This window comes from Cebus imitator, unplaced genomic scaffold, assembly GCF_001604975.1.
Source record: "Cebus imitator isolate Cc_AM_T3 unplaced genomic scaffold, Cebus_imitator-1.0 Scaffold42, whole genome shotgun sequence".
Taxonomy (NCBI): domain Eukaryota; kingdom Metazoa; phylum Chordata; class Mammalia; order Primates; family Cebidae; genus Cebus; species Cebus imitator.
In genome coordinates this window covers 6834180-6850219 of record NW_016107357.1, presented here as the reverse complement: position 1 = coordinate 6850219, position 16040 = coordinate 6834180, and the positions used below count along the sequence as shown (strand labels likewise).

General features: G+C 39.7%; 1 protein-coding gene across 1 annotated transcript in view; it reads right to left on the bottom strand.

Moving 5' to 3' along the window:
* Positions 1–16040, bottom strand: part of FBXO28 (F-box protein 28) — a 44235-nt gene extending 28195 nt beyond the window's left edge. The window contains exons 1-2 of the mRNA XM_017526390.2: positions 15732–16040; positions 623–732 (exon numbers count right to left, since the gene is read on the bottom strand). Of these exons, the coding sequence (XP_017381879.1) occupies positions 623–732; positions 15732–16001 (380 nt within the window). The 5' untranslated portion in view covers positions 16002–16040. The remainder of the gene's footprint in view (positions 1–622; positions 733–15731) is intronic.

Here is a 16040-nt window from a genome sequence, read left to right as displayed (position 1 = left end):
AAAAAAAAAAAAAAAAAAAAAAAAAAAAAAAAAAATATGAAGTCTTCACATCCGTGAACACAGAATGTCTTTCCATTCATTTAAGTCTTCTTTAATTTCTTTCAATGGTGTTTTGTAGTTTTTAGTATACAAGTCTTAATGCTTTTGTTACACGCATTACTAAGTATTCTATTCTTTTTGAAACTATCACAAATAAAATGTTTTGAATTTCCGTTTTGGATTGTCCATTGCTAGTGTATAGAAATAGAACTGATTTCTGTATATTAGTCTTATATCCTATATTCTTGCTGAAGTGGTTTACTAGCTTTAATAATCAATTAGTATATTCCTTATCTACAAGATCATATCATCTGTGAACAAAGAGTTCTACTTCTTCCTTTCCCATTTGGATGCCTTTTGTTTCTTTTTCTTGCCTAATTTTTCTGGCTAGAACCTCCAGTAAAATCTTGATCAGAAACAGTGAGAATGGACAAAGCACTGCAGAAATCACATTGTGATCTTTGTGCCCTTTGTTATTAAAAACTTGGTTAACAATATGTAAACCATGAAACTGAAAAAAAAAAGAAGTCAAGAAACAAACAAAACCAACTGTACATTATTGCCATTGCTACCCACAACATACCTTGGGAGTTGTGCTTTAACTTGTTTCTGACATAGATTATGGTACCTCTCCACTTTCAGAAATCCCTGATTCAACATTCTCTGGCAGACCAAGTCCATTCTTTTACAAACCTACAGGGAGACAAGAGAACAACAAAAATCAGTAACCAAATTAATAACAGATAATTAACTGAGACTCATAACTGATGGCTTAAAGTTCTATGTGTCCTAGTATTGTTCCTCAGTTTGCTGTATGTACCTTTTTTTCTTTTTTGAGACAGAGTCTCACTCTGTCAACCAGGCTGGAGAGCAGTGGCATGATCTTGGCTCACTGCAACCCCTGCCTCCCAGGTTCAAGTGATTCTCCTGCCTCAGTCTCCCAAGCAGATGGGACTACAGGCATACACCATCACACCTGGCTAATTTTTGTATTTGTAGTAGGGACGGGGTTTCACCCTGTTGGCCAGGCTGGTCTCAAACTTCTGACCTCAAGTGATCTGCCCACCTTGGCCTCCCAATGTGTTGGGATTATAGGTGTAAACCACCGCAGGTGGCCTGCTGTATGTTATCTCTGATTTAGTATCTGTGGGTGAATCTCTCACACCATGTAATTTCTGTGATATCTCATTAAGAAATTAATACTATGTGCAGGCAAAAAAGTATCATTCACTTTAGGTGTTTGTTGACTGTTCTGAATGTATTCCTACTACTATGTTCAGAGACTATTTCTTCTAGTGATCTGGGTTAACTATGGAGAGTTTATGATGGCCAAGGCCTTTATATTAGATACTGTATATCCTCCAAAATACTTTTTTTTTTAAGTTTTATTTTATTTAATTAATTTTTCTTTTTTTTTTTTTTTTTTTTCCAATTCATGCTCAACTCCTAAGAACTTACATTTATCTATTTTTAATAAAGACGGGGTTTCACCATGTTGGTCAGGATGGTCTTGAACTCCCGACCTCAGGTGATCTGCCCACCTTGGCCTCCAAAGTGCTTGGATTACAGGCATGAGCCATCACGCCCTGCCCCACTTTTTTTTGTTTTTTTTTGAGACAGAGTTTCACTCTTGTTGCCCAGGCTGAAGTGCAATGGTTATGATCCTGGCTCATTGCAACCCCTGCCTTCTAGTTTCAAGTGATTCTCCTGCCTGAGCCTCCCGAGTAGCTGGGATTACAGGCATGCACCACCACGCAGGCTAATTTTGTATTTTTAGAAGGGATGGGGTTTCACCATGTTGGTCAGGCTAGTCTCAAACTCCTGACCTCAAGTGATCCACCTGCCTTGGCCTCCCAGAGTGTTGGGATTACAGGTGTGAGCCACTGCGCTCAGCCCAAAATATTTTAGCATGTGCAGCAGAACATCAACTACTTAGAATCCTTAAGAAACATGTTTTTTGTTTGTTTTAAGACAGGGTCTTGCTCCATTGTTTAGGCTGAAGTGCAGTGGCACAATCACAGCACACTGCAGCCTCTTATCCCCAGGCACAAGCAATCCTCCCATCTCAGCCTCCTGAGTAGCTGGGACAATAGCTCTGTACCACCACATGCAGCTAATTTTTTAAAATTTGTTGTAGAGATAGGGGTCTCACTATGTTGCCCAGGCTGGTCTTAAATTCCTGGGCTCAAGCAATCCTCTCTCTGGCCTCCCAAAGTGCTAGGGTGATAGGCATAAGCCATCATGCCCAGTCGGATATGGTGTTTTTATATAGTAAAAGCACAGGATCAGAAGTCAGAACAGCTAAATTTGAGTACAACTTACATGCATTCTTGCCCAAGTCATCTACCATTTGAAAACCTGAGTTAGCTACCTAATTTATAAAATGTGGATAATATCTAACCCACAGGATATCATTAGGATTAAAAAAAAATAAAAACAAGCTAAGTCTCTTGGTAAACTATAAAGTGCTACATAAAATTGTTAAATAAACTTTGTCTTAGTACTAATTTGAAAACTTTGTTTCATATATTTTTTATATTTCTTTTCTTTTTTTTTTTTTTGAAACAGAGTCTTGCCCTGTTGCCCAGGCTGGAGTGCAATGGTGCAATCTTGGCCTACTCCAACCTCCGCCTCCCAGGTTCAAGTGATTCTCCTGTCTCGGCCTCCCAAGTAACTGGGACTACAGGCGTGCGGCACCACACCCAGCCAATTTTTGTATTTTTAGTAGAGATGGGGTTTCACCATGTTGGCCAGGATGGTCTTGATCTCCTAACCTCGTGATCTGCCTACTTCAGCCTCCCAAAGTGCTGGGATTACAAGCGTGAGCCACTGTGCCTGGCCACAGGTCAATTTTTATACCTATCTCTGCATTCAATTGAGGTATTCTTACCTCAGAAAATTCTGGAAAACACAAGAACACACATTTCATTAGCTATCAGCATGATGGCATCATGTCATCAAATATCACGTAGCTACTGGAAAATTCCATGTATACTTGTGGAAAAAATGAACGTGCAAAACACAAATAAAATCTTAGTACTGTAAAAAAAACAAAACTTTAGATCTTATGAACTCTGTGACAGGATTTTGGGAACCTCTCTGGGGTTTCTGGACCACACTTTGAGAACCAGTGCCCCAATCCTGAATAATCACATGACCACAAACATCAGTACTAAACCTCATGTGGGGAAAAAATAAACTTCTGTTATTGAAGGAAAGAAAAGGAAATGTCTGTGTGTGTGAAATGAGGGCAACAGAGAGAGCTGACTTTACAACTTAATAGGAAGTTAACAGATAGTATCAAATAGAAGAAAATCAGCCCAAAGACTTGAAATTGATGCCTCCGAGGAATAAAAACTGGGGACTATGAAACTATTTTTTGTTGTTAAAACTATCTGATATTTTATTTTACTTATTTATTTTTAGATGGAGTCTTGCTCTGTTCCCCAGGCTGGAGTGCAGTGGCGTAACCTTGGCTCACTGCCACCTCCATCTCCTGGGTTCAAGTGATTCTCCTGCCTCAGCCTCCCAAGTAGCTGGGATTACAGGTGCCTGCTACAATACCTGGTTAATTTTTCATATTTTTAGTAAAGACAGAGCTTCACCATGTTGGTTAGGCTGGTCTTGAACTCTGATCTCAAGTGATCTGCCTGCCTCGGCCTCCCAAACTGCTAGGATCACAGGCGTGAGCACAGCACCTGGCCAATTTAATACGTTAAATCATCAGATGAGTAGAAAGCGGATTTAAAAATAAACTGAGGTACCCTCTAACACAACCTTGTAGAAAAACATTTTTTGTTTCTGTAGACTCTACAACCTTGTTGATAATTTCTGAGAAGAAATTATTTTTTGGCAGCAATATATTTACAAAGACAAATATTAAGGTCAATTATTGCTGTAATAATTTTCAAGGTTCAGTCTAAATTATTTTGCTAGTTTTGCTGCACTGGATCTAGCTAACTTCTATTAGGGTTTAGATATCTTTTAATAATCTAAACTCACATGAATATGAGTGCTGGCTAGTGTAAGTATTTAAGTACTGACTGGATGATGAGAATAAGAATAAATAACCAGATAGGGCCAACTAAGGAAGACGTCACGTGACAAAAGATTTGAATTAGGCTTTGAAGGAAGAGAGGGCAAAGGCTGCTAAATTAGAAGTAACGGCGTATGCAAGGGCACAAAGTCTGGAATGAGCAAACCATTAGTAAGTAAGCAAACTACTTCCGAAGACAGATGAGATGTGTGGGCCAAAGCTGAGAGGAATAAAATTTACCACGTTTTAAGTAGAGAAATCAGATGAAATAAGTAACTTTAAAAAGAGAATGAATGGCCAGGAGTGGTGGCTCACGCCTGTAATCCCAGCACTTTGGGAGGCTGAGGTGGGCAGATCACTTGAGGTCAGGAGTTCAAGACCAGCCTGGCCAATGTGGTGAAACCCTATCTCTATTAAAAATACAAAAATTAGCCAGGTGTGGCAGGCGCCTGTAATTCTAGCTACTTTGGAGGCTGAGGCAGGAGAATCACTTGAACCTGGAAGATGGAGGTTGCAGTGAGCCAAGGCTGCACCAACACACTCCAATCTGGGTGACAGAATGAGACTCCGTCTCAGGAAAAAAAAAAAAAGGAATGAGCATTCTTCTGCAGAAGTTGAACTTAATAAATAGAAAGGAAGAAAAGAAAAGAAAAAGACTACCCATCTTTTGAAAGATCTGGTATCAGGACAGCTGGCTAGTCATTTTCTACAAGCACTTTCATATCAGGACTAAAGCTATGGTTCTGGAAATTTCACTGGAGATAGTGAAATAGATGTAGATGAATCCCAAATGAAGTGAAAGAAAAAAAGCCCTATAAATGGAGCCCTGACTGACATTTATAATTAAAAGCTGATAAAAGATTAGAGAATAGAAGGTCACAAAGACAAATCAGAATAACACTACGCAAGCCAACATCAAAAAGATTTTAAACATAGCCAGGTGCAGACGCATAAGACTGTCATTCCAGCTTCCCAGCTACAGTACTTGGGAAGCTGAGGTGGGAGGATCACTTGGGCCCAGGAGTTTGAGGCTGTAGTATATGATGATCACACCTGCACTACTTTAGCCTGGGCAATATAGCAAGACCTCATCTCAAAAAAAAAAAAAAAAAAATTTAAGCATTAGGCAATATTATAAGAAAATAACAGTATTTAATGAGGCACTTTTCCTGAATGTTCAAATGTTCAAGGTGCACTGACTAACCAATAGCACAAAAACACAAAAGATCATACATCTTTTGGCTGGGCACATTACCTGAGGTCAGGAGTTCAAGACCAGCCTGGTCAACATGGTGAAACCCTGTCTCTATTAAAAATAGAAAAATTAGCTGAGCATGGTGCCTGTAATCCCAGCTACTTGGGAGGCTGAGGCAGGAGAATTGCTTGAACCTGAGAGGCGAGGGTTGCAGTGAGCCAAGATTGTGCCACTGCATTCCAGCCTTGGTGAGCGAGCAAGACTGTCTCGAAAACAAAACAAAAAAACAAAAAGATCATATATCTTTTGTTTAGGATTCAGAAAGAAGTCACATCTGGAATAAAGAAATATACTAAATTTCCCCAGGGCAAGCAATTTAATGATAACTGCTGATAAGGTATGCTAACTTGTAACTCAAAATTATCTCATTTAAAATGTAGCTCTAAAGTTAGGAGTACTTTAATAATTTCCCAAAGCTAAAGGGAAGAAATTTTATTTCCCTGGTGACTACAACCAAACAAAAATCCAATTTGGCAATTTACCCAAGACAGTAAAATAGTCCTGAAGCCTAATATATGAAGCCTAAAGATGATGACTATGTCCAAAACTATCAAGGCATGGAAAAATTAGGAAAAGTATATACTATAAAAACAAGATGGAATGAATGGAATAAATCACTGTATAACAAAAGATATACAACTTGGGCTCCTGCTACTTGCTGTTCTACTGTAAGAGAATAAATGTAGTTTTCTTAGTTTTGTTAATTACTTTAGCCAGGCACAGTGGCTCACGCCTGTAATTCTGGCACTTTGGGAGGCTCAGATGGGCAGATCACTTGAGGTCAGGGGTTCAAAACCAGCCTGGCCAACATAGTGAAACAATGTCTTTACTAAAAATACAAAAATTAGCCGGACATTATAGTGTATGCTTGTAATCCCAGCTACTTGGAAGGCTGAGGTGGGAGGATGACTTGGACCTGAGGGGCGGGGGCTGCAGTGAGCCAAGATTGTGTCATTGCACGAGACTTTCTCAAAAAAAAAAAAAAAAAAAAAAAAAAAAAAAAAAAAAAAAAAAAAAAAAAAAAAAAAAAAAAAAAAAAAAGGCTTTGAAAACCATGTTTCTCCTTTTCATCATTTTCAAACCTAAGTGGTCAGTAATGAAAAATTTTCTTCATTTGTTTGTTTTTAGATTTGTTGTGCCAGCATGGTCCTTCTTAATAATGCAAGACATATAGGTTATACATTTGTGAAACGTGTGATTTTCCTGTTTAATCTTTAATATCAAGTCTTTTTTTTTTAAGATGGAGTCTCACTCTTGTTGCCCAGGCTGAAGTATGGTGATGTGATCTTGGCTCACTGCAACCACTGCCTCCCAGGTTCAAGTGATTTGTGATTCTCCTGCCTCAGCCTTCCAAGTAGATGGCATTATAGGTGCCCGCCACCACACCTGGCTAATTTTTTTGTGTTTTTAGTAGAGATGGGGTTTCATCACGTTGGTCAGGCTGGTCTTGAAACTCTTGACCTCAGGTGATCTGCCCACCTTGGCCTCCCAAAGTGCTGGGATTACAGGCGTGAGCCACCATCCCTGGCCTCAAGTCTTAACTGATTCTTTTTTTAAAATTTTTATTTCGTTTTCTTCTCTTTTTTAAAAATCTTAGCTGATTCTAAGAAGCACATTTTAAAACATGACAGTGAAATAAACTTACGATATATCATGTCTCAAAATAAGAATTGGCAGCATTTTTTTTTCTTAGATGCTTTGAGATACAGTATGTTCAACTCTGATTTTAAGATGCTATGGAGGCTTTGAGATATGTTACCAATTTAATAAAAAATTTTCTGGGGAAAAAAGGCACCACCATGATAATATACATACAAATTGATCAAGATGCATTCTGATTTCAAATGTTAAATATGAGACTCTTTTTTTTCCTGTTTTTTAACATGGAAAGGAGAACAATATGAGACTCTTATCTTAGAATCAAGAAATACTGCAATGAAACCCGATTGATTGATTGATTGATTGATTGAGACAAGGTCTCCCTCTCTCGCCCAGGCATGCTCACTGCAGCTTTTACCTTCCTGGGCTCAGGCAATCCTTCTACCTCAGCCTCCTGGGCTCAAGTGATCCGCCCACCACAGCCTCCCAAAGTGTTAGGATTACAGGCGTGAACCACTGTGTCTGGCTGGAACCCAATTTTAACAGGTATTCATCATTGTGCAAGGTAAACAGAGAATCAAAATAAATAAATAAATAAAATGTATTCATTTGGTACTCTACAGTTCTTAAAGGATCACAAGATGATTAGGCTGCTTGTTAGACTCCAGAACTGAAAGGAACTTAAAGATATCAGAACCTATCCTTTCTTTTTAAAGTAAGAAAGCTGAGGCCTTAAGAAATTATGTGCTTTGTCCAAGGTCATTGAGCTATTCAGCAGCAAAGGGGAAACTAAGAATCCAGGTCTTCTAATTTGTGCCATTTTAAATTTGGTGACCCACAGCTATATAAACTGAAATAACTATCCTATTTATTTCAAACTGAGAGTCTCAACTGATGCTCTGCTGTTACAGAACTGCTGGCACTATTCTAAAAAGTAGGACTTCTTGAGGTAATAAGGGATTTTTAAGGACATCAATAGGCACTCTCACCACACTGCTAAAGGTTACACAGATGGAGCTAGACCAAGATCTTCCTATAATCTTCCCAAGTTCAAAATCTTAAAGTCAATCACAAGGAAAAAATTAGACAAATGTGAATTACAAAACATTTTATAAGCCATCTGGCCCAGTCTTCAAAAAGTCAATGGCATTCATTGTAGTGGTGGTGGTGGGGCTGTGAAAAAAAGTCAACGGCATGAAAGAATAAAAAATGTGGGGACAATGTTCTAGATTAGAGACCAATCCTTAATTAGATTGGAGACACCCCCGCCTCAAAGAGCTATAAAGAACATTTTGGGGACAACTGAGAAATCTGAATACAAACGGTAATGTTAAATTCCCTGCAAACGATGATACTGTGATTACATAAAAAAAAAGTACTTGGGGAAAAATATCCCTATTTTCATCTTACTTTCAAATGGCTTAGTAAAATAGATGTTTGTGGGATAAAGGCACATACATATACATTCAGGAGAGAGAGAAAATGAGCACACAAGTGAAAGAGATAAAAAGCAAATGTGGCAAAAAGTTAATGATGGACGAAAAATCATTTAAAAAATGAATAATGAATGAACCACAACCATTCTGGCTCTTCTCTTGTCCTGTTGGCGTTTTCAGTGAAATCATCTTAATTTCCCTCACCTAAATATGGATACAACTTGCCACCTCTTCTAAAAGAATACTTTAATCTTTACAAAAAATTCTATTTGGAGCTGAAGTAGGAGAATCACTTGAACCTGGGAGGTGGAAGGTACAGTGAGCCGAGATCACACCACTGTACTCCAGCCCGGGTAACAGAGTGAGACTTTGTCTCAAAAAAAAAAAAAATTCTATTTGGTCAAGTGTGGTGGCTCATGCCTGCAATCCCAACACCTTGGGAGGCCAAGGCAGGAGGGTCTCTTGCGGCCAAGAGTTCGAGGCTTCACTGAGCTGTGATCTCACCACTGCACTCCAGTGTAGGTGACAGAACAGTTCTCTCATACAGATTACCTGAGATCACATCACTTGTATCACTATACTGTGTGTGCTGTATATATACCACACACAGATAGGTATATGAAATTCTCAATTATCTGTTAGTAGAGTTACAACAAATTTTAGATTCTCTGGGTATCTACCCTAGATATTCAATTCTAATCTCAGTCTGAGTGTAACAATTAGGAAGAAGAGTTTGTTCTTAGGATTTCTATAATGTATCCTAACAACCACATTAAAAAGCCTTTCTGATTGTTCTCAGTTTCTGATTATCTGTACCATTATTTTCCTCATTAATATATGAATTAAATGTTGACTAAAACAAAGGAACCCTGATGCACTATTGTAAATGGTTATCTTGTTAATTACATACTGGCTACACATCAGTGTATCAATCAATTTTAATACTCCTAAGAGTTTTCTTTAGTCATTCATTTTCTTAAAATGGTCTTGTAAAATGTTAGACATTCTAGACTGAATGAAAAATTAAAAAAAAAAAAAAGTTCTAATCTCCTCTGTTGGAAGTAAATATTAAGTAACTGATTTTGCAACACTATTACAGTTTATATAGAAAACACTTATATTTTCTATTGTTTATTCAGAGCAGTGAAATGTTTTTTAAGAGCTACTTCATTTATTGAATAATTACCGAGTATATTACATTATAGACTGTCTAAGGCAATTGGAAAACAGGCTCCTCCAAAGATAATTCCAATGTAATAAGCGCAATAATGATGCAATGGGAACTTAGAAATATTACCTAAAGTTCACAGAAGCATTATAGAAGGCTTTACTGAAGTACCAACACTTGAGGTATACGCCAAAGGTACAAATATTGTCAAGGAGAGGGAAAACAGGTAAAAGCATGTGTTTGGTGAGGCCCAAGATATTTGGGAAGCTGAACAGCTTGACGCTTGTTTCAATCAAACTTAAGCACAAGATGCTAGAAGTAGGTGTTTTAGGGAAACCTCTATTAAAGGTTACCTTTTGCTCCCAGTCTCAAAAACTATGAAATTGGATTTATATGCATAGGACATCCTTTTAATATAGTATTTTCTTCAATATTGTAAGAATCTGTACTATTTGGTTTATCAGGGCATGCAGATATAGCTGGTTTCTTTTATGAAATAATGATTAAGCGATGGAAGTTGTTTTGTTTTTTAAAATACCCTTATTTGCTCTACCCACCAAAAGCTGTCAACCCTAGAGGTTCTCAAAAACGGTTTCTTAAATCTGACTGGTCGTGAAATAAAGTTTGGGGGATAGGACAGCTGAACACGAATCTAGAACATTTACAATTTCACATATTCAAATTCAAGCTTATCTGAATCCCTCTAAGTCATTATTCTCCAATCACTTCATTACTTTATACATTGTTTTTTCCTGTTGGGAACGCTCTTCTTTATCTTGAAGAGGTCTTTCTGATTAAATCCTAATTGACGTCAACACTCATATTCACTGTCTTTGCATTTGTTAAACTGGTGCTATGTAAGTGTGCTCAAGGAAGGTGTGTATACTTTCTCTTTACGACGATACTGTGGACAGCATTACTGACTGAACCTGTGAGAACAGAATTAGCAGGAAGAATGAACTGCCCCCCAAGAGATTATAACTTCTTACCTGTACTTAGGTACTCACTAATAAAATCAACAGCCTGAAGAGATGGTAGGGGAAAAAAACAAGGAAAAATCAGCAATAGAGTATATTCTTTGGAATACAGCAACACAGAGCAGTGGTTCTCAAAGTGTGGTCTGGATGGTGAGAGACCCCTAGGGCCCCTAAGACCCTTTCAGGAGGTTTGCAAGGCCAAACTACTCTCAGAGTACCGAGAAGTTATTTGCCTTTCCACTCATTCTCTCACAAGTATCTAGTGGAATTTTCCAGAAGCAATATGACATGTGCTGACATTATTGTTCTGACAGCTAATGGAGTATGTTCTGTATATTCTTGTGTCTTCTAGAATTTTCCAAGGTAAGTTCTCTGGGTCTTCAATAACTTTTAAAAGTGTAAAGGTATCTTCAGACAAAAAAACCCTGAGAACTCTTTTTTTTTTGAGACGGAGTTTTGCTCTTGTTACCCAGGCTGGAGTGCAATGGCGCGGTCTCGGCTCACCGCAACCTCCGCCTCCTGGGTTCAGGCAATTCTCCTGCCTCAGCCTCCTGAGTAGCTGGGATTACAGGCATGCACCACCATGCCCAGCTAATTTTTTGTATTTTTAGTAGAGACGGGGTTTCACCATGTTGACCAGGATGGTCTCGATCTCTTGACCTCGTGATCCACCCGCCTCGGCCTCCCAAAGTGCTGGGATTACAGGCTTGAGCCACCGCGCCCGGCCAGAACTCTTGTGTAGAGTGAGAGATACAAGGAAGACAGCTTGCCTACTTAAAAACAAAACAAAAAAAGAAGTAATGGTTCTTCATTTTCCTTCATATTTCCTACCAACCAACCCACTCTATAACTAAAATTTTCTAACATATTTGAAGAAAAGATCTGAAAAGAACTATAAATAGGTAACAGATTTAATTAGCTGAAGTGCTCTAGAGAAATATCTTGAGACAGAAGCATGTATTTATGTATTTTGTTGATGACTGGAAAATTTCATTCTAGAAAATAAGCAAGAATTCTCAACTTAATCTTTAAATCAAATTTATGTTCTGAACCACTAATAGGATTCCAATTAAAATAAGAGCTCCAGTTGAACCACAGAGGAAAAAATTTGATAGTATCTCTCTAAAACATCTTTTAAAAGCCTTCTGTAGGGCAGGTAAATTATATAATGCAGTGTTTGAAACAGGATAATTTTTTTTCCATTTTTATATTGTGCTTTAAATAAATAGAAATTTTTTTTTTCCCTTTTATACTGTGTGGTAGCTCACGCCTATAATCCCAGCACTTTGGAAGGCTGTAGTGGGTGGACCACTGGAGCCCAGCCTGGGCAACACAGTGAAACCTCATCTCCACAAAAAATACAGGAGGTCAAGGCTTCAGTGAACTGAGTTCATGCTGCTGCATTCCAGCTTGGGTGACAGGGGGAGGACCTGTCTCAAAAAATAAAATAAATAAATAAAAAATTTAAAAAGCTTCCTATACTTATTTTTTAGCAGGTAAGAATATAATGTTCATAAGCCAAAGTTATATAGATTCAAAGTTAGCCCTGATCTGCTCCCTAAGGTAGGATCTCACTTCTTTTTTTTTTTTTTTTTTTGAGATGGAGTCTCGCTCTGTCGCCCAGGCTGGAGTGCAGTGGCACCACCTCAGCTCACTGCAGTCTCTGCCTCCCAGGTTCAAGCGATTCTCCTGCCTCAGCCTCCCGAGTAGCTAGGTTTTCAGGCACATGTTACCACGTCTGGCTAATTTTTTATATTTTTGGTAGAGATGGGGTTTCACCATGTTGGCCAGGCTGGCATCAAACTCCTGACCTCAAGTGATCTGCCCGCCTTGGCTTCCCAAAGTTCTGGGATTACAGGCGTGAGCCACCACACCTAGTCAGGATCTCACTTCTTAACCTTTGCCACTTGTTTCAAAGTCTCTCACCCACCTGCCAAGGGGGCCTGGGTGACATACTAATGCTGCATCAGCACAAATTTGTCTGTTTTACTGGAAAAACAACTCAAAGTACATGTTTTGTCATTTCAAAGGTTGTGTTCAGCTAAATAATTTTACATTGGAGGAGTTAAATATTTAAGGAGCAACTTCTGTGAAACCAGGAGTTCCAGACTCAGGGTACATTTTTTGATCAATAGCCAATGGGAAAAAAAAAAATCCAATTTATTTTTTATTTTATTTTTTGTTGAGATAGAGTTTTGCTCTGTCACCCAGGCTAGAGTGCAGCAGCATGATTTCAGCTAACTGCAACCTCCACCTCCCGGCTTCAAGCAATTCTCCTGCCTCAGCCTCCCGAGTAGCTGGGGTTACTGGCATGCACCACCACGCCTGGCTAATTTTTGTATTTTTAGTAGAGATGGGGTTTCACCAGGTTGTCCAGGCTGGTCTTAAACTCCTAACCTTGTGATCTGCCCGCCTTGGCCTCCCAAAGTGAGCTACTACACCAGGGTTTATTTTATTATTATTTTTTGAGATAGCAATCTCGGCTCACTGCAACCCCCACCCCTCCCAGGTTCAAGCAATTCTCCCACCTCAGCCTCCTGGGTAGCTGGGATTATAGGCATCCGCAATATGCCTGGCAAATTTTTGTATTTTTGTAGAGGTGGGGTTTCACCATGTTGGCCAGGCTAGTATTGAACTCCTGACCTCAGGTGATCTGCCCACCATGGCCTCCCTAAACGCTGGGATTATAGGTGTGAGCCACTTCGCCCAGCCAAAAATCCAATTTAATAAGGCATTCACACAGTCCCTTGGAAATCAATTATTCATGGTAAGAGGAAGCAAAGATTATAATCAATTAAACAGTACAAATAACTGAAAAATGTTATTGTAGCAATTTCAACCTACAGCAACTCTTTTAAAGAAAATACAGAGTAATAAGTACATGGATTGTGTACCTGTTGTCTACATTAGGTGCTAAGCATAGTTATAACTGAGGTCTCAATAGGACAAGCAAACTGAGAAGGAGGAAAAAAAAGTACCTGAACAATACATAAACTAGCTCACCAGCTACCCAACAGCTGACATTTAGCTTTATGAAAACTAATTCTGTTCTTAATATTACTCCCTTCAAAGCACATCCAGCCTTAATTCCACTCAAAAATATACTTACAATGAAGGGAACTATGTAATTTATATGTCAGATAGCAGCATATACTCAAGTCCCTTGATCTTTTAGCAAATGATTCTTTAGGTATAAATGGCTACTTAAAAAGGAATGTACAGCACCTAGGCACTGTCTTTTGACTGCCAATTTCAGAAAAGAGCATATTTAAATTAATGCTGACACCTAGTGGCAAGAAAGAACATCTTTCTTTTATAATGTTACTTGAATTGTACCTTCCAAGCAAAGACCCTTCCAAATCCCCACAAAAGATTATCCATTTAATCTATTCAAGAATTATCCATTAGTCTTAAGTAAAGAAAAAGAGAATAGTTCCCTATTACTAAAAAATCATATTTGCAGACGTAAAACAGAGCAGATTCTTTTACTAGGGGTGGGTAGTGGTACCGAAGGGACTCCTTATGAAAAATCTGAGTTTGAAATTATAAATTTTGTAACCTTAAAAGGCCAGAAAACTGCTTAAGAATGCAGCTGAGTATCTCACCTGACAGAGATGTCATTTATTCATAAATTGTGGGATATGTGTGAACTCTGGTTAGGACAGGCTGGTTCTCCTCTCCAACTTTAAAATTGCTTTAATTTTTTAAAAGTAAAATGACCAACAAACAAATAAAACTCATAGTTTTTCTTAACACTTAAAAAACAGAACTGTGAATATTCCAAGCTTTACAAAGCCATTGTCTGGTCGAATGGTTCAATTCAATCAAATGTTATATGCCCAATTTTCCAAATACCATAAACGTACAGCGTGAATTTTGATCAAATGCCACTTTTAAAAAAAATCTGAAGGAATGTTTAAGATTCTACATGAAATTCTAGGATAAAAATGGTTTGGAAATTCAGAGGCAATCAATTGTGAAATATCTATTTTCAGATGAAGAAATTTTCCATCCTGCAGACTGGCATGGTTGAATTGCTGTGTTGACTAGAAAAAATTGGCCATCAGTTTGAATTAATATTTATAAGCACTCTTTTAAAAATAAGTTATTATTTCCTTTAAAAATGCAATAATAATCCACTTTAAACTGGAGGTGTAAGACCACAATATGGCATATAGAGTATTAAGAAAATGTTATACACAGCACACTCAGAAATGTCTTTGTCCTCTTAAAAACAATCCCGAGCAGATTTAGCTTCTCCACAGAATCGGTTTGCAATCACTTGAAAATGTCCACCTCCTTCAATTTCTTTACCACTTAAAGGTAATTTCATTGAAAGGCAGCAAAATATCTGACTGACTGACATTCACCACACCTTCAGTCAAACCTCTGGAGTGAAGTAAAAGCCCAATGGCAAATTCATTCTTTATAAACATCATGGACTGAACTATTGTGATTTTAAGGTATAAAGAAACCTCTCCTACAGCAGGTGGGTGGGCGTAAGTCATTAGTTACAAAATAGACTGCAAAAGACAAAAAAACGTGTCAACGGGTAAGTTGCTTCATTACGGGTGGGAAGCATTAGGATGAGGCAAAGCGGGAATGGTCATTTCCCAAGGCTCTACTTTAGTGGTCAACTAGGGCGCTGGGGCTAAGGCTAAGTAAACACGTTCGAATTCTTCGGAACCTCTACCTGCTTTGGGGTAACTGAACCACCCTACTCAATCTTCTCGACAAGGAAACTTGGGTGGTTGGGGTGGGGAACAATACGTTGTTCTTGCAAGACAAACCAAGCCTGGCTGGGATCATCTGCCTACTTCTGAGTTTTCTCCCCTAACCCAGGCCGGGTGCTGGAAGCGGTACACAAAAAGCAGGCGACAAGACCTCACAGGGTCCACTCTCAGGCCAGGCGGAAGGTGGAAAGACCAACTCCGCTACCCCTCCGCAGAGGGCCCGCTTCCGGGCGGGGGGCAAGGAGCCCCCAAGACGAAGTTCCCTCAGGAAGTCACCCCAGCTCCGCAGCCAAGGCGCAATCGGGAACCAGCCCACTCCTGGTGACGGACGCCAAGGGAGAGTTCGGGACGGGAGCGGCGTCCTCCCGGATCTGTAGCCGGCAGGGGCTCGCGGTGGGCTCCCTCCCCGGGGAAGGTGCTCCCTTCTCCTCCCCTCCTCAAGACCTCGGCCCGGGGGAGAGGGAGGCTGGGTTCCGCAGGGGCCTCACCAGACGGAGCTGGCTAATTTCGTCGTAGGACATAAAGCTGAGGATGTTCTCGATGGCTACGATGGGCAGCGCCACAAGCGTGTTGTTTTGAGGCAGCTGGTCTGGAGCCAGCGCCGGCGCTGGGAGCGCCTGGGACCCTGGCTGTGGGTGCTGTGGCGGAGGCGGTGGGGGCTGTCGCTGGGTAGAGCCGGCGGCCAAAGAGGAGCCGCCGTCGCCGTGGCCACCGCCTCCTTCCTCTGCCATCCGCTCCTCCGCCGCCGCCGCCGCCATCTTGGGGGTTTGATTCCTTCCCCCCCTACTGCAAGGGGA